Below are 18,679 nucleotides of genomic sequence, written 5' to 3'. Positions count from 1 at the left end.
GCCGGCGGATTTAGGTGTCTTTGGGGCACGACCGAGGGTTTTTTCGGTGTCGGCGTGAAAAAAGTCGTCCTGGGGGCCTGTTGGGGACGCGAGTGGGGATGCTCTTAGCAGTCCGGTCGATCTTGGCGGCGAATCGGAGTGGGTGCCTGCAAGGTTGGGATCTCCCATAGATTCCTTGCCGGCCACTTAGTCTCCACGGCGGTGTGGTGTCTGTCTACCTTGTCAAACCGAGACATCGAAGGCGAGTTTCCCATAAAAAAATTCAAATCTCTGATTCCCCTCTTCTGGTCGATATACTCTCGATCCTACAACTCCCTTCGAATTGCAAAATTGGCATGGATGTTCTAAATGGACTTTTTGGGGGAAATGTTACGAACGTCCTGCATATGCATTTAGGAATTCCTGCGTACCTCTGGTGGAACCAAACAAAGGAATTGAATGCCGCGAGGGATATGCATATTGCCATGATCATTGCTCAGGTAGGTTGGTATTCGAAGAAGAGCGGCAGTGAAGAGATTCACGGGTCATTTCCCACATACAGTAAAAAGCAGGCATGCAAATCATGTCTATCCACACACAGTCAATTGCTGTACCGAACTTGTGGTCACATTAATGGCAAGTGCTCCAAAGAATACTCTGACATGACAGCAGAAAACCAACCGCAAAAATAAAACTATGGAACAAAGAGACAGGTTAGATTTAATCACCATGCATGCATGCATGCATGCTCACTTGGTCTTTGCACTAAACTAGTGCCAGATGGTACGAATCGGTACAAAGGATTGGATGCCATCTCCCCTGCCCCGTGAGCAATTAGTACAGGTAGGATACATCATCGATCTGACACATTTCTTCCTGGATAATATGGAGGGCAATACCTCCAATCAATTCTCACGAAAAGAACAAAAAGGAACACATGATAAAAGAAAATCATGTAAAGTTGCAAGGCTGCAGTTCATCCATTCATATGTCGGCCACGCATGCACGTGACTCAGCGTGGCACCTACCATTGCCAGAACCCCCTTCCATTATCTCCATTCTCTGCTCCAGCCTCCAAGGAGGCGTTGCCCATTTAAACCCTCCGGAGTTTATACCTGTACTATGAACAAGTTGGCACATAGTTTTAATCGAAACTAGTGGGTACAATAATACCTTGCATGCCACTGTCCTACCCCATGAGCCATTAGTACATACAAGCTATTTACATCATTTGCTCTTTCTTTTCCTTCTGAATTATGCATGGCAATTGGATGAGGATGCAGACAAACCCTATGGGTGATTCCTCCAACTAATTATGACGAGATAAAAACCGGAAATGAGCCCACCACAATTCAAGTATAAAGGTGTATTGATTGATGCACATAGGTTTACTGAGAAACGACAAAAAAACACCTAGGATTCTCCATGTAGTTGTAAAGATGGCAGTTTATCCATTCATGCCTCCCACACATGCATGTGACTTAGCACTGCCCCCTCCCCCCTCTTTCTCTCTGTTTCTCCATTTGTCTATCCTTTACCCATCTTCCTTCTATATGAATGAAATTAGGTATAACTTGTAGTAAAATATTGTTTATCAAAGAGCAATTACCATTGAACCCATGTAGGCTCAATGTATATTTTGGGTGGCCTCGCACGAGGTTAATTCAAACTATTACTACAGTATCAAGGTTCAAAACATGCTCACTACATTGTATTATGTTTTAGGTAATCGTGTCTTGGTACAAACAATTTCTCGTTTCGCTACCTTACAAGTACAATGTACACATGCATTTTAACCCAATTGTAATTGATCACATCAGAATAAGAAAATAAGGCATATTTGTCCATGAGCAAACCACAAAATTATCTGCCGATTATTTGTGGATACCTATCTATATCTCATACACTGTAATGTAGCAAAACGAGCAATCATACGATCTAGAACTCTCGGTAGAGATATTTGTTAAAAACTACCCTCTAAATTGATCTACTAAGGCTTATTAATCCACGAAAAGTATATTTTTGTGATTATTATTATTCCTAGATCTAACAGAGATTTAAGCAATGTCTCAAATAAACTTGGAAGAAAAAAAAGCCAAATATAAATTTTGATGTAAAATATAAGTACAGTTTATTGTGGGTGTATTTGCAAAGATATATGCCGTAATTATAACATTAAATATCGTCTTTAACATTTAGTGACATACTCAATTAATTGTTTAATTAAAAAATATGTAATCAATATATTGTGTTGAACAAATACATAAATGAGTAAATAAGTTTAATATAAATACATAAAAAAACATATTGTTTTATCAATCTCTGGACAACATCATGGACTAATCCATTATAACAAGACACATGATGATAAGAAAAATATGTCAGATAGAATAGACAGGCGTCTGACTTCATATGTGAACCAGACACTGACCTCATAGTTGGGAGTAATGGTACGAGATTAAGAAAGATCTTATATGACATCTTTCCTCCCTCTGACAAGTCATACGAAGAAATAGGATGGGCACCATTGAGAGAAATTGTTTTTCTATGTTGCACACATTCCCATATTTCATATATAATAATTTAAATTTAAATTTTCTTTTATTAAAAAATTGTGCGGTTACCGTGGTAAGTCATAAATTCTGATCTCCCCCTTCTCTAGCCAAATTCTGACAGCCAATTGAACAGCAAAATTGACATAAAAATCCTAATTAAACTTTTTTTCTGTGTGTATTTGTTTTCATTATACTTAGAAAATGCACACATACTTCTTTTTCAACCTGTAGGAGTCGGCCGTGACGCTTCAATCATCATCGCTTGATATAGACATGTCACTTGATTCTTGAACACCACAAGTTCCATCATCCATTCTTGTAGACCATGAATATTTTAATCATTCTTGTTCGAAGGCAATATAACTAAACTAAATGGTAGTAACAAATTGACCTGAAGACTGGCATGCTAAAGCTGGACTATGAAATTGTATGTTGAACTTTAGAAAATGTATACAGTCAGAAACAATCATAAAAAATTTGCCATTCTAATGTGGCATGATACAGTTATGTACAAACCATTTGTAGCCTTCATCTCTCATAAGTCTGGTTAGCCTTATCTAGTAACTTCAAGGTTTACTGAAAATAACTCGTATATGGCTTTGATCAAGACGGACAACTCACGTACATGGCTTGATCTGCAGATACTCTGCTTGTGGCATACTATACGACTTTGATCTACAGAGTATATATGGCCTTGGGTTTACCTTCTAATGCCGATGCGAACGAACAGGCGCGCCCACGGCTTGAACAGATCGGCGGAGCAAGCGTCAACGTGCTCTTGGCGGCGGGACACACTAGGGTCGTCCCAGGTGGCGCGATCAGTAATCTGGAACAAGGGCAAACCGAGCTGGCGTTCTAATTTTTTTTAATGCGATCTGGTTTTTTTCTAGCGTAAACAGCGGCACATTCTCCATTTTTCTATTTCCTTCATCAGCGCAGCCCATGTCGGATCGTTTCCTAGTCAGCCCCGTAAAACGCCCGTACTCGTCCGTGCGTGTAGCATTATTGACTAGTGCCAGGTGGTACGAATGGGTACAAAGGATTGGATGCAGCCCCGTGAGCAATTAGTACAGGTAGGCTACATTGTGCCACATTTCTCCCCGGATAATGGAGGGCAATTCCTCCAACCGGATTCTCACGAAAAGAACATAAGTAACACATGATAAAAAACCTATGCTGAAAAGCCCTAGTGGATAGTTTTGCAAAAGGGGAAATCAATATTGCCAGACTTAATTATGGCATAATTACTTTGATACCAAAAACCAATGATGCTAAACAAATTCAGAAATTTAGACCTATTTGTCTGTTAAATGTTAGTTTTAAAATCATTACTAAAATACTAATGAATAGGCTGGCTAAATGTGTGGCCCCTGTGATCTCCAGAACCCAAACTGCCTTTATTAAGGGCAGATACATAATGGAGGGGATAGTAATCTTGAATGAGGCCTTGAATTCTTTTCACAAGAATAAAGAAGATGCCCTAATATTCAAAGTAGATTTTGAGAAGGCGTATGATAAAATAAAATGGCCCTTTGTGATTCAAATGTTAAAAATGAAAGGATTTCCTGATAAATGGTGTGACTGGGTAATGGAAACTATGAGAGGGGGGCATGTTGGAGTTAAAATGAATGATGAAATTGGCCCATATTTTAAAACGTTTAAGGGTTTAAGGCAAGGAGATGCTATGTCACCTTTACTATTTGACATAGCCACTGATGCCTTAGCCACTTTAATGAGTAATGCTCTGAAACATGATTTGGTTAAGGGGGTATTAAGTAAAAGAGAAGACAAAGGGGATTAATATGTTACAATATGCTGATGACACTATATTCTTGATCAAAGATGAGGTGGATAGTGTGAAAAATCTCAACCTTATTCTAGGGACTTTTGAGCAAATGTCTGGGCTCAAAATCAATTTTCATAAAAGTGAATTGTTACTGTTTGGCAAGGCCAAAGAGAAACAAATGATTTATCAAGAAATTCTGACATGTAAAATGGGGAGTTTACCTATTAAATACTTAGGAATGCCTGTGTCAGAAACCAGAATCAGGAACACACACTGGGATTGTGTGACTGACAAAATTGAAAAAAGATGTGGATGCTGGCAAGGGAAGTTGCTGGGCTCCATTGCGGGTAGAATCACTCTGGTGCAAGCATGCCTGACCAATATTCCTTTATTCATGATGTCCTTTTATGTTGTGCCCAAAGGGGTTATAAAGAAAGCAGATTTTTTTAGGTCCAGGTTGGTATGGCAGGAAGATGAGAATGTTAAAAAGTATCACCTAGTGAAATGGAAAGAGTGTTGTTTACCTAAAGAGGTAGGTGGTTTAGGGATACTGAATCTTGAAATTATGAATATTGCACTTCTTGCTAAATGGTTTTGGAAAATGGAGACTAAGGAAGGTCTTTGGCAGGATATATTGGATGAAAAATATAGAAAAGGTGGTTGTTTGGCTCTAGTAAGCAAGAAGCCTGGGGACTCCCAATTTTGGGCTAACTTGCTGAAAATTAAGGAGATCTTCTACAAATTTGTTAAGAAAAAGGTGGGGAATGGGAGAAACACTAGGTTCTGGGAAGATTCCTAGGTTGATGATAAACCTTTAAGAGATGCTTATCCTAGATTGTATGATATAAGTTTCGACCACAATATTACTGTGGAAGAGGCCATACAGAAAGGATGGCATGGGTTCAAATTTAGAAGGACCTTATATGGGGAGACTCTAAGGCTATGGAATTGCCTCAAAAGGAGATGTGAGGAAATTCAAATGCAGGGAGGGGCAGACAAAATTCTTTGGACCCTCACTGCTGACCATAGGTTTTCTGTGGGGTCCCTTTATAGGAAATTGATTACTGTAGGGATGAAATTCCCCCAGAAATACCTATGGAAATCCAAGGTGCCTGCAAAACTGAAAGTGTTTTTATGGTTAGTTAACAAAAAAAAAGTATTCTAACTAGAGATGTGTTATTGAAAAAAGGTTGGAAGGGAGGAAAGGAATGTGTTCTTTGTGGGAAAGATGAATCAATTGATCATTTGCTTTTTTCTTGTCCTGCTGCTTCATTGTTATGGAGTCTGGTCAGGTGTGTGTGGATTTAAAACTGTTCCATTAAATGTAAAAGACTGCTTTCGGGATTGGATTAGGAAATTTAATAAAGAAGACAAGAAAATGATTCTGGTGGGGATTTCAGCCCTGTTTTGGGCAATTTGGAAAAGCAGGAATGCGATTATTTTTGAAAAGAAAAGGATAATGATCCTTTCTATATTGTCAAAATGATGTGCAGGTGGTTAACTGACTGGTCCATTCTGCAGATAAAGGAGCCATCAAAAAAAATGCCGGAGCTGGGAGCAAGGGTGCTAGAACGGGCAGCAAGTGAGGTGTTCACAGCCAAGCAAGGGTGGAAGATCAATGTAGCTAGGCTGGAATGAAGAAACTCTTGTGGTGGTGGCCCTAAAGTGTGTTGTTCTTCTAGTTGCTGGGCTCCTTCAGCTCCATGGCTGCTTTTGATGTAATAATGTTCGTTGTAGGTTGGATTCCGTCGTCGCTGGTGAACTTGTGTTGGGTAATTGCGCGGTTTGGATGGCCTGTGTTGGCCTTCTGGGATATTGCGATGTCATGCTGGTAGCATTTTAGTACTCTTTTTTAGGCTGAATCTGGTTGTGAACTTTGATGGTTTTCAGTAATGAAAATCGGAAGGGGCAAGCCCTTCTTTAATCAAAAAAATGATAAAAAACCTATGCAGTTGCGAGGTTACAGTCCATCCATTCATATGCCGCACACGCATGCACGTGACTCAGGGTAGCACCTACCACTATCATTCATATGCCGCACACGCATGCACGACACCCACCGAAACCCCTTCCATTATCTCCATTCTCTCTGCTCCCGCCTCTAAGAAGCATCCATGGCGTTGGCCATTTAAACCCTCCTATTCCCCTCCTCAAACTCCAAGCCACATATCCTCTTCTCTGTCCCCTGCCTATCCTCCTCAAACAATAAACTTGAGGAGAAGATCGCTACCAAGTACACAGTTCCAAGCACACAGGGACAGTGGGACACTGTCATCGTCTACCAAGTACGAGCAGAAGATCGCTACGAAGCTGCAGACACAGAGACGAGTAAAGCTCTCGCTGTCCTGCTACTCCTCGTCTCGCTTACTCTGAGTTCCGGCGTTGGCTTCTGCGATGGGAGGAGCGGCAAGCACTGGAGGCAGAACAGAGGACCCTTCACCACCACGTTCAGAGGAAAGGGAGAGGGAAGAGCGGCGGCTCCCATTCAGACAGGCTGTACGCAGAGGGCACCAGAGTCCAGCAATGCCAACACCACTGAGTAAAGGTGGTGGGAATGGTCATGTGTCGCCCTTTCAGGAATTTCAAAAAATCATAGTTTTTTTTAAGTTTTCATAATTTTTTAAAATGTTCACACTTTGTTTTTAAATCGTATTTTTCATTAAGTGTCCATGTTTTCAAAAAATGTTTGGAATTTTAAAAAGTTTATTGTTTTAATTTTTTTTCAAAAATATTTCTCTTTTATAGCAAAATGTTACTCCCCCGTCCAAAAATACTTGTCTAGATACATCCCCTTTTACCCATTTTGATGACAAGTATTTTCGGACGGAGGGAGTATATTTAAAAAAAATCAAACAGAAAACGTATTACAGTGCCTGTTCGCTATAGTATGCCAGCGCCTCCGGCTGCTATAGTTCAGCGTGCGTAATGGGCCGGCCCAGCCAGGAAACTCTGCAAAACAGAGCTGATTTGATGCAGAGTGTGCCGCATAGGCGCTCTCACATCAGCACCCCAGAGGAGGAGAGGATTCATGGAGGCACGCCCTCCTAGACTGCATGATGTCTCGGTGCATCTGGGCACTATCTGATGAGTGCATGGTGGAGAAGGTGAATTTGAATCAAAACACCAATGCCAAGAACTGGCTGTTTGAGTTATCCGATGATCTATCGTAGAAGGAATTTGTGCTCTTGGTGGTAACCCTCTGGGCAGTGTGGAGATCAAGGAGAAAGCTATCTACGAGGATTTGTTCCAAAGTCCGACGTCAACAAATATGTTCATACAATCTTACATCGCTGATCTGGAAGCCATTGCTATGCGAGGCAGAATACAGTGAGGGAATCAGTAGCGCGCCCAGCTCACTGGATACAGCCACCAGAGCTGTTTTTCAAGATTAACGTTGATGCCTCGGTGGCCAGGAACCGGGGGCCGTTGCTGCCATATGCCACGATCACGAAGGTAAATTCCAGGGTGCCTCGTCAATGGTGATCAGAGGGGTTACTACTGATCCTTCATCTCTGGAAGCCTTGGCAGTTCGGGAGGCACTAGCCCTCGCTGATGATCTAAACCTGCAAAGAATTCACGTGGCCTCCGATTGCAAGGTGGTGGTGGATGACATCAAGCATCGGAACATGGCTAGCTATGGAGCTATCATAATAGATCATAGTATTTCTTTTAGTTCTTGCAATTCTGTCCATGAGCCTAGGAGTTCGAATTTCGAGGCTCACAATCTAGCGAAGTGAGGTCTGAAGTTAGGGGTGGGCTGCCATGTTAGGTTAGGGCACCCGGCGATCTTCGTTTTATCCCTGTAAACATTATGACAACTTGAATAAAGCTTCGCGGGATTGTCTAAAGAAAACATCAGCACCCCAGAAATCAGTACTCCCTCTGATCCTCTTTAGTGTGCGTATAACTTTTTTTGTGTTTTCTCTCAAATGGTCTGCGCGATGCACTTTCTGAGCGATTGTTTCCTATCCTACCCCTGATTTACTGCTTTGCATGCAAACCAGCAGTAACTACTCACGTTGTCCCATGTGCCATGCCTTGCATGCAGAGATGAGCTGCTGTACTCATGCGGTGGAGGGAACGAGGAAAAGGAAGAAGGACCAATCAACTAACGCTCGCATGCGCGCAGCTATAGCAATCCATCTTTCCCCGTATGGTGCATGCAACCACAGGGGCAAATTAGTCAAAAATGTTTGAACAGAGTCTCTTCTTGGTATCCGGGCTTGCACTTAGGCGCACACTAAAAAGGAACGGAGGGAGTAATTAAGGATTACCCCTTGCAAAGGTCACTCCCCACGTTCTCAGGTGCTAGCAAGCGTGCGCATTGCATGTGCTTCACTTGACTTAACCTGAAAGTTTTCATCTTTTTTCGTAGATTTGTTTATTCGTATCATTTTATCTTCTAAACCTTGCGTCCAAAAACGGAACTGTTTTGACTATTGGATTTCTCTCATCAAGATCTTCGCATCAGATCACATATTAATAGATTTCGATGAATTTTTTCACAAAAAAAAACCGAAAATTGAAAACCAAAAGACATGCAATCTAAGAATCACATACTTAATCTACTATATCTAAATAGCTAGCCCCCACTACTAGGAATTTTCTTGCTTCTCCTTGAGCCACATCACCTAAATTAATTTAACCATTGGATATGCCCAATCAGACTACAATAGCCATTGGATCTTTCCATTAAGAGCCACCAACGCATGCATGCAGTGCATGTAGTAAATGATGCCTAAGGAGTGTTTTAATCAAGAAAAAACAGATGCATGCATGCAAGTCATACTCCAGTGCTGGCACTATGAAAGAAAGTGATGCATGCATGCATATTTGTTTTGTTTTCGGCCAATTCTGCACATATACATAGAGATGACATTTATTTATTTAAAAATGTTGATAACAAATTGTCTTGGTACAAGAGAAATTCTAAAGACACTAGCTAGGTTGATTAGTTCAACCCAGTTTTCATTTCATACAAATTCCCGCAGCAACGCGCGGGGCATTCTTCTAGTATACAACAAAGTCTGCTTCTGCTAAAAAACTCCTTAATATACAACAAAGAAATATCAATTTAATTTTTTCACAGAACCCTGCACAACAAGGTAAATTCAAATTAAATTTCAAAAATTTGCCGCAGAAAATGATTAAGAGGGAGGGAGGATACGGGATCAAACCATTGAGATCATAGTTGGGAGTAAAGCACGCCACCGTTGATTAAGTTGATTAGTTATTTGAACCTAGAATTATGCATTCACATAATTAAGTAACATACATGCTAGTGGTGAATCCAGACCCCCTGTAACGCTTTAACCTATTGCAGTTTCCATCGGTTTTCATTATTCTCTTGTTCTTTACTTTCAATCTTGCGCACTTTAATTCTTGTCAAAACACTCTTGCAATATTTCCTCCTCTGCACCGTTTTTGCTTTGGACCGCATTTAACTTGCAGGTCAATTGCTTTAAACTTCTACAAGAGGCAAATACCATTTCCTAAGCTCTCTGTGGGATCGGTACTCTTACTTCGAAAAGGCTACAACTCAACATTGTGCACTTGCAAAGCATCAGGGATCAAACCATTGGCCTCGTGGATGGGGGTAAAGCACGCCCAAAATTGAGACAAAAATAGCTTTTTGTCATTATCTAAGGTGTACATACTTAATACAACATGAGAAAAATGAATTGAAATATCATTTGAAAATTTTGTCGCAAAAATCTACTTCATGTACAATAAGTGAAATTTAAATTCAAGTTATGCTTGGAATTGCTATCTCTAAAATGATTGAGCGGGAGAGAGGGTGGCAGATCAAACACCCGACCTCGTGGTTGGGAGTAAAGCATGCTCATCCTTGAGATAAGACGGTTTCTATATTATTATATATGCCCGCATATTTCATATATAAACTGACAAATTCAGATTACGTTTGGAAATTTTATCCAAAGACTGTCATTTTCCTAGGGAACCAGTGGAACTGCAAAAATGACATGGAGATCCTAATGAACTTCCTTTTTGCATTTATGATTCCTGCGTAGCATTTGTAGAACCAAACCAAGGAATTGAATGCCGTGAGGGATATGCCATGATCATTGCTCAGGTAGGTAGGTTACCTGAAGAAGAGCGGCAGTGAAGAGATTCACGGGTCATTTCCCACACAGCACAGGAATCATGCATGAAAACAATGTGGATCCACACATAGTTAAGCGCCATACCGAACTTGTGGTTACAATTGTTGCAAGTGCTCCAAAGAATACCCTAAAACACACGATGACAGCAGAATGCTATGGAGCAAGGAGACGGATTAGATTCAATCACCATGCATGCATACTCATTCTGTCTGTGCACTAAACTAGTGGCAAACGGGTCGAATAGGTACAAATGATTATTATTTTTAGGAACAGGCACAAGCAGCGTCCGGCTTTAAATTAATAAAGGCAACAAGGCCGAAACATTGTCATAGTCATACATACCAAAGTCTGAAGATCAAACAGGGATACAAATCGCGACTCAAAAACGAGCGCTAAAGTTGCAAGAGATACAGCAAAATGAAACGCCAACTTAGCCGCGTCTGTGGACTGCGCGGAGATGTTTGATCTTTGCCAGAATCGTCGCCTTCGCCTGGACGCCATTGCTGAAAAAACAAAGCCCATTTGAAAATATAATTAGCAGGGTGGGGTACAAAGGATTGGATGCCACCTTCATGCCCCGTGAGCCATTAGTACAGGTAGGCTACATTATCGATCTGGCACATTTCTTCATGGATAATGGAGGGCAATTCCCACAACCGATTCTCACGAAAAGAACAAAAGCAACACATGATAAAAGAAAAACTCTGTGCAGTTGCGAGGCTGCAGTTCATCCATCCATTCATATGCCGCTCACGCATGCACGTGACTCAGGGTGGCACCCACCAGAACCCCTTCCATTATCTCCATTCTCTCTGCTCCGGCCTCCAAGAAGCATCCATGGCGCTGGCTATTTAAACCCCTCCACTTTCCCTCCTCAGACTGCAAGCCACATACACAGTCTGGACACTGCCATCATCTAAGAACAAGATACTGATCGATACGAAGCTGCAGACGCAGAGATGAGCAAAGGTCTCGCCGTCCTGCTACTCCTCGTCTCGCTTGCTCTGAGCTCCGGCGTCGGCTTCTGCGACGCGAGGAGCGGCAAGCACTGGAGGCAGAACAGAGGACCCTCCTCCAGCTCCATGTTCAGAAGGAAAGGAAAAGGGAAGAACGGCGGCGGTTCCCCTTCCCACAGCCACAGGCAGTACGGCAAAGGGCGTCAGAGTCCTGCAATGCCAGCGCCGCCAAGTCCAGGCGGTGGTCATGGCTATGCGTCGCCGTCTCCACCACCGCCATCGCTGCCACCACAAGCACCGTCTGTGCCACGGTCGCCGCCACCACCTCTGCCCCCGTCGTTGCCGCCACAAGCACCGCCATCGGACGAGCCGTCGCAGGGCACGGTGTTCAGCGTGGTTGCTTTAGGAGCGCGGGGTGACGGAGTTACGGATGATACTCAGGTAACCACCAGCACTACCTCTGAAAATACTCTGCTTTCAAATAAACAACATTTGCACCTGAAAAATACAATTTTCAAGTTAGTATGCTGCAGGGACAATCTTGCAAAAATTAGTCTTCTAAAAATAATACTTGTACTCCCCGTGATTGCACAATCACGTTATTGTTTCTTAGTAAGCTGCACGTCATATGCCATCTGGAGCTGGAATATTACATGTCAGGACAAGTGTGTATAATGCAACAACCGTGATTTGTCTTTATGTTTAGATTGTTTTTTTCTCACATGATTGGGCATATGTCTTTACTCATCATGCTGGATTCTAGTACTGTATTTAGTTGGGGTCTATGAGTAAAAGAAGGTATCATGTCGATGAATGACTCACAAGAATAAAAGCTTTCTATAGCAATTGCATTCTTGCAAGACATTTTTCTTTTTTTTCAAAGCATTCTTGCAAGACATTTTATATGTGCCCGGAAAAAATATGTGCAGGAAAAAAATATAAGTGCCAGAAAGGAACTGAAGTTTTGCGGTTCCCTAAGAATATGACAATCCTCAAATTTAGTAGAGTTATTGGTTCTTTTTATCGGTTCTTGATGTTTTTCTTGTTTTTAAAGAGAATCGTCTCGATCAGAAAACTTAAAGACCAAACTAAATTATACTATGGGTTCTCACCAAGGAATTACCCTAATTTTCCAATCAACACAAACTTGGAATTTTGAAAATAAATATGCATTTTTTTCCTTATATTTCCTTTTAAGGCAAGAAGTTATGTCTTGTACCCATGTACCGATCACAATAGCAAAGAAGTGTTCAGTAAACAATGCTATGGAGTGCACTTGAAATCTGACCTACACAGTTGGTATCACCAATTCACCATGCATGCCATGATATGATGACACACTACATTATCCTTTCCCAACAAAGATTGAACATAATTATTACGTATTATCTATATATTGCAGGCTTTTGAAGCAGCATGGGCAGCAGCGTGCAAGGTGGAGGCATCGACGGTTCTTGTACCACCTGAACTCGAGTTCGTTGTTGGCCCAATCTCATTTTCGGGGCCTAACTGCAAACCTAACATTCTGTTCCAGGTAACATTATTCCTTATCCCAAAGCATATATACACACCAGAAATAAGTCCTCCATTACTTGAAGGAAGTCAACAACTATACACCAGAGTATTATCATGGTTGTTGTTTGATGCTCTTTGCACGCTTACCAAAGTATAGACAGACATTCAACTCAATCAGAATATTCTGTTTGGAGGTTGTAATTGAAACTCTCTGAAGCTCTACAATATGCCCAATCCAGATTACTTGCTAGTACATTCCAATCGGTGTGTTAGTTATGCAACAACAAATTAAATAAGAAGTGCTGGTTTTAAATGTCGTGTTTTCGTTTTGTAGCTGGATGGAACCATTTCGGCTAAAACTGGCGCGAGAGCGTGGGGCTCCGGTTTGCTTCAGTGGCTCGAGTTCACAAAACTAAATGGGATATCAATTCAAGGCAGTGGTGTCATAAATGGTCAGGGTAAAGAATGGTGGACCTATTCAGATTCAAATGATGATGATGATGATATGGACTCAGTAAGGCCTGACCATCTAACAGCTTCCTTACTTAATAAACAACTCAAAAGTAGACAAATCTAATTGCTTACTTTGGATGCTTCCAACAGTACACTGATCAGGAGCTGGAGAAGATGCCACAGATTAAACCCACGGTAAGCACATTATTAATTTTCTATTGCAGAACTTGAATATCTTTGAAGTTGCATACCAGAACAAATTAAGCAGCTAGTGGTTGCGTACTCTGCTATGCAGGCGCTAAGGTTTTACGGCAGTTCCGATGTCAGAGTAACTGGTATCAGCATCATCAACAGCCCGCAGTGCCATCTGAAGTTCGATAGCTGTCAGGGAGTCATGGTTCATAACCTCACCATCTCTTCCCCTGAGAATAGCCCCAACACTGATGGAATACACCTGCAAAACTCCAAGGATGTCAACATTCACCACACTGACCTGGCCTGCGGTAATGTTCCTCGCAATTTTATTTTATTTTGCGATGTCACAAAACTTGATTCGAGCAGTTAGGATGTACCACGTAATGTCCTATCCAGATATAATATAGAGAGCAGTAGGATAATCTGTATACAGAACCACAAGAAGTTGACATGAAATATTTACCTTGTGCAATGCAGGTGATGACTGCATCTCCATCCAGACAGGCTGCAGCGACGTAAACATACATAATGTGAACTGCGGACCAGGCCATGGGATCAGCATTGGTGGCCTAGGGAGGTACAACACCAAGGCATGTGTCTCCAACATCACTGTAAGAGATGTCAACATGTTCAAAACAATGACCGGTGTCAGGATCAAGACTTGGCAGGTAATCACTAACCCCGACCTCTAAGGACCACTGAATTTACATATATCTGACCACACTGAGTTGCCAATGTAGGGTGGCTCAGGGCTGGTCCAGGGCATAAGGTTCTCCAACATACACATGTCAGAGGTTCAGACGCCCATCATGATCGACCAGTTCTACTGCGACAAAACATCGTGCACGAACCAGACCTCGGCGGTGGCGGTCTCGGGCGTGCAGTACGAGAACATCCGGGGGACTTTCACGATCAAGCCCGCCCATTTCGCGTGCAGCGACAGCTCGCCGTGTTCGGAGATCACCCTGACCGGGATACAACTGAGACCCCTGGTAGTGCCTCAGTACCACACATGCAGCAGCCCCTTCTGCTGGCAGGCCTTCGGGGAGCTGTACACTCCCACCATCCCTCCTATTTCATGCTTGCAGCTCGGCAAGCCGGCCGGGAACCGCGTGCTGTCGGACCACGATCAGTGCTGAAACACTCTAGACGATCCAGAAACTCTTGGGTGGTGTGGATACATACAGCTTTTGTTAGGATGTGGATGTCATGGCATGTACCACATTTGTTTTTGATAAGTATAGAATAGTGCTCGTGCAGCATCTGCAGTGTTGTAGTATGATGCAGTGTAGTTGTAGGAGATGCCTGAAAAGTGAGAAGAAACGCAAGGCCATTAGTGTGATCAATCTATGAGAGCACCCATATGAAATTACAAATATGGCGACTACCCATCATTATAAAAACCTATCGATATGACAGCAAAGATGGTGAAGAAGGTGATGCCACCAACATATTTGTTTCTATGGCCGAAGTCTCATGCTTAAATCTGGCTATTCAAGGCATGAACTTCAGGTTACCTTGGCGATATAACCGTCCGATCAATGTATTCTCCAACTTCCCGAGGCTACCACTGTAAGACTTGGCATGGAAGCTACACCAACTAACAAAACCACTCCTAGTCTCCTGCCAGCTTGGCACAGCATACTTACTGGAAACTTACAGGCACCTTGGATCTTAAGAAAACACATCACTCCATGTTGTTTGAGTTCTCAGCATGATAAGAGATGTTGCCAGCAGCTTAAATGAAATGGCTGCAAGTGCAATAGTTGTAGGATAGAAATAAAATGACCAGAAAAAAGAACTCAAGTTGTACTGCCAGGCAACGAAGGAAAGGCCAACAATAGTATAACATCTCAAATTGTCTCCAATTTCAAACTTGAAAAACTTATAAACTGGTGAAACATAGCTGCAATCAAATGACAGAATGCTGCAATATTGGAGGTTTCCTAACTTTCGTTGCCTGCTCAAAGGAATAAGCAATCTCAATAAGCATCGGCTCTGATCCTTTCAACCCCCCAAAGCAAATCGCAAAAGGAACGCCGTTTGAAGCATATCCAGCTGGGACGGTTATTGCTGGATAGCCGCCGATGGCAAGCAGGCTATGAGCAGACGCGCCGGGTGCGACGATCGCGTCCAGTTGATTGGCTCGCATTATCTTCTCAAGGCCTTCCTCACACAGTTTGTTCAGTTTGGCAATGGCACGCTCCTCAGCAGGACCAATGCCATTTGTTGCTTCAGACTGCAGAAGGTAACTCTGGCCAAATTCAGCCATCCTTTCCTGTAAAAAATGTTTCAAGAGTATCATATTCAAAGTTAAGGAAGAATAAACCCGTAAATGAGGTGCACATTGAGTAATTACCTCGACAGGGTTCTTGTTGTTGAAGTCAATTATGTCTGATAATGATCTAACAGGTGAGGTAGCCAGTTCAGACAAGTAAGAGTTGAGGGACAGCTTGAACTCGGCGAGCATAAGAGCACGTTCGCCGCTTTGTACCGCATCATTGATGACTTTCATGGTTGGTATCTCAAGATTGTCCACCAAGATGGCCCCCAGTTGCCTTTCAGTTTTTTAACAACATAAAGGAGTTAGGAACAGCGAATGTATCTTTAGAAAGAGAAACATCAACAGAAAGCAATAAGCACATAACAAGTCATAATTCATCCCTTCCTTAATTCAAGTCCTCCTTCGATGTTGATATTGTCATCTACTATTTTGCAATTTTGAAAAATGGCGTTTGGGACGTGGACCCACATGTCTTTCTCACAACCTGTGGCATTTTCAGAACTACAAAGCTTGCAGTGGCATCTGTGCCTTAGCTTGTAACTCTTGCCATCTTAGAAGCTCATACTAATAGTTTTGAGAGTATAATGTTCCCCTGATGCAGAATAGGATTCAGAGCGTATTGAGCCTCCGAAACAACGTTCTGGTGCACCACTCATTAGATGTCTGGCTTATCATAAGCGTCGATCCAGCTTAAAGCGAAGCGCCATCTAAATGATCGATATCGAAGAATAACAAGTATGTCATCAAACAAGAAGAGTGCTGAACTACCTCATAGTGTTTAAAGTGGTCTCTGAACACCTTTTCTTGGATGGAGCCTGGGGCGAACCGGAAGAAGTCCTTCCTGAGAATCCCAACCCTCTTGCCCCTTAGACCATCTATGTTCAAGAATTGCCCATAACCGCCTTTCGGGATATACCGAGATGCCGTGCGAGTTGCCTCCGCATCCCGTGGATCATAGCCTACCATTGCCTCCAACACATGCACTGCATCTGAAACTGTCCTACATATTGGCCTGCATCAAGTAAACTACATCAGTAAGAAATAATTAAAATCGGCGTCATCAGATAAATGTAAGTGAGCAAACACGGCACATTGCAACTATCTAATCTTACTGCTGGATTACTCGACATAAGTGGATGCCACATTTCTGAAAGGTAATTAAATTCAGTTAAGCAATGCACAATGTAATGATGTTTGGATCAAATTCAGATAGTAAAATCACACCCCTCCGCTTAACCGATGACCAATGTAAACATTTAGCATAATTTTTACCCGATTGTGTCCATCCTTGGAGATATGATGATCACGCCGGCGCGGCTTGTGAGGCCGACCGTCGGCTTGATTCCGACAACGGAGTTGAAGCTGGACGGGCACATGATGGAGCCGTCCGTCTCCGTCCCAATCGTCACCGCCACCATGTTCGCCGCCGCGGCAATGGCGGAGCCGCTGCTGGACGCGCACGGCGTCGCTGACGGCACATACGGATTCTGCAGCAGCAACGCAATTAGATCACAATGCGTTCATTCAGAGTCAAAATTGAACATGTCAAGTTGCGATTCAAGCTTCCAAGCAAAGGAGAAGCAGAGAAAATTCGTGAAGGAGGCAAGAGGGAAGGGGAGGCTCTGCTGCTCACAATGCCCTGGCCGGCGCGGGGGCTCCAGCCGGCGGGGATGCGGGGGCCGCGGAAGTTGCACCACTCGCTGAGGCTGGCGGTGCCGAGGACGACCGCGCCGGCGCGCCGGAGCCTCTCGACCACGCCGGCGTCGCGGGCGGGGCGGGACCCGACCAGCGCGAGCGACCCGGCCGTCGCGTTCAGCCTCCCGGATCCGTCGCCGGCCGCCGCGATGTTGTCCTTGATCAGCACGGGGATGCCGTGGAGAGGCGGGAGCGCCGCGCCCTCGAGCTCGAGGCGGGCGGCGTCGGCGCGGTCGGCTGCGGCGAGCGCGCCATCGGCATCGATCTCGACGACGGCGTGGAGGGCCGGGTCGAGGGACGCGATGCGGCGCAGGTAGAGCTCGACGAGGCCGCGGGAGGTGAGCTCGCCGGTGGCGAAGGCGCGGTGGATGGACTCGACCGTGGCCTCCTCCAGCACGAACGCGGCGGCCGTGGAGGCCGCGGCGGCCGTGGAGGCCGCGGCCGCCGCGAGGAGCAGCGGCAGCAGGTGGCGCAGGGGAGGCGGCATTGCCAGTGGTGTGTGTAAGAGGTGGCGATGCGGGAAGACTAACCGTTGACTTTGCAATCAAATGGTATTCGAACCTCTCGCAGATCCCCGCAATCGTCCGCGGACAGAGACGGAGTATTTTTTTCATAAGCCGGATGACGTTCATGCAAACACGACCAAAATTCATAGAAACATGACGGATTTCATATAAACACAACGGATTTCATACAAACACGATGAATTTCATTACATTTCAAATATCTAAAATAAAAAAAGACCCGTCCATAAACCTATCCTACGGTGACGGCGCCCGGCGTCCAAGCCCGTGTCATCCTTCATCCGTCGTCTCTATGAGCACCGGCGATAAGACCAATGAAGTAAAGATGCAGTCTCCGGCGATGAAGAGTAGAATACGGGAGACGGATCGGCCCACATGGGACAGCAGGCATCGCCGCCTGCCGTGGCCTACTCATCCTCGGAGGAGTCCGCTCCTTGTCCGTCGTCGGTGGACGTGAGGTCCATGAGGGAAATAGTGGTGCCGGCGTTGTCGTCATCCGACCGGGTCGGCTGATGGTTCGCCGGCAGCGCAGCTGACGTTGTTCTCGTGCGTGATCGCCTACATCTGCGCCTCCGTGGTTGCCGCTTCCTGGCGAGCGGCGGTTTGAGCGCG

At 43.9% G+C, this 18,679-nt stretch overlaps 1 protein-coding gene and 1 pseudogene across 1 annotated transcript; one reads left to right on the top strand and one right to left on the bottom strand.

Moving 5' to 3' along the window:
- The first annotated feature begins 335 nt into the window (after positions 1–335).
- On the top strand, positions 336–14,910 carry LOC119350945 (polygalacturonase At1g48100-like). Its single transcript, XM_037618544.1, has 10 exons — positions 336–479; positions 5,842–5,927; positions 6,058–6,092; positions 11,367–11,842; positions 12,804–12,935; positions 13,251–13,430; positions 13,520–13,564; positions 13,665–13,872; positions 14,042–14,232; positions 14,305–14,910. The coding sequence occupies exons 1-10, from the start codon at positions 336–338 to the stop codon at positions 14,701–14,703; spliced, it is 1,896 nt and encodes a 631-aa protein (XP_037474441.1). The 3' UTR covers positions 14,704–14,910.
- A 497-nt stretch (positions 14,911–15,407) lies between these two features.
- LOC119350944 lies at positions 15,408–18,030 on the bottom strand (annotated as a pseudogene).
- Positions 18,031–18,679: the final 649 nt, after the last annotated feature.

The sequence above is a fragment of the Triticum dicoccoides genome, chromosome 1B (assembly GCF_002162155.2).
Source record: "Triticum dicoccoides isolate Atlit2015 ecotype Zavitan chromosome 1B, WEW_v2.0, whole genome shotgun sequence".
Taxonomy (NCBI): domain Eukaryota; kingdom Viridiplantae; phylum Streptophyta; class Magnoliopsida; order Poales; family Poaceae; genus Triticum; species Triticum dicoccoides.
The sequence above is the reverse complement of the archived record's forward strand: the minus strand, read 5'-3'. Positions and strand labels throughout refer to the sequence as shown.

Bases quoted from the DNA above. Each gene is read 5' to 3' on its own strand.
- LOC119350945 (XM_037618544.1), top strand. From the start codon at position 336: ATGGATGTTCTAAATGGACTTTTTGGGGGAAATGTTACGAACGTCCTG. The intron at 13,431-13,519 runs GTAAGGCCTGAC...TGCTTCCAACAG, and splicing joins ATGATGATGATATGGACTCA to TACACTGATCAGGAGCTGGA. The intron at 14,233-14,304 runs GTAATCACTAAC...TTGCCAATGTAG, and splicing joins TCAGGATCAAGACTTGGCAG to GGTGGCTCAGGGCTGGTCCA.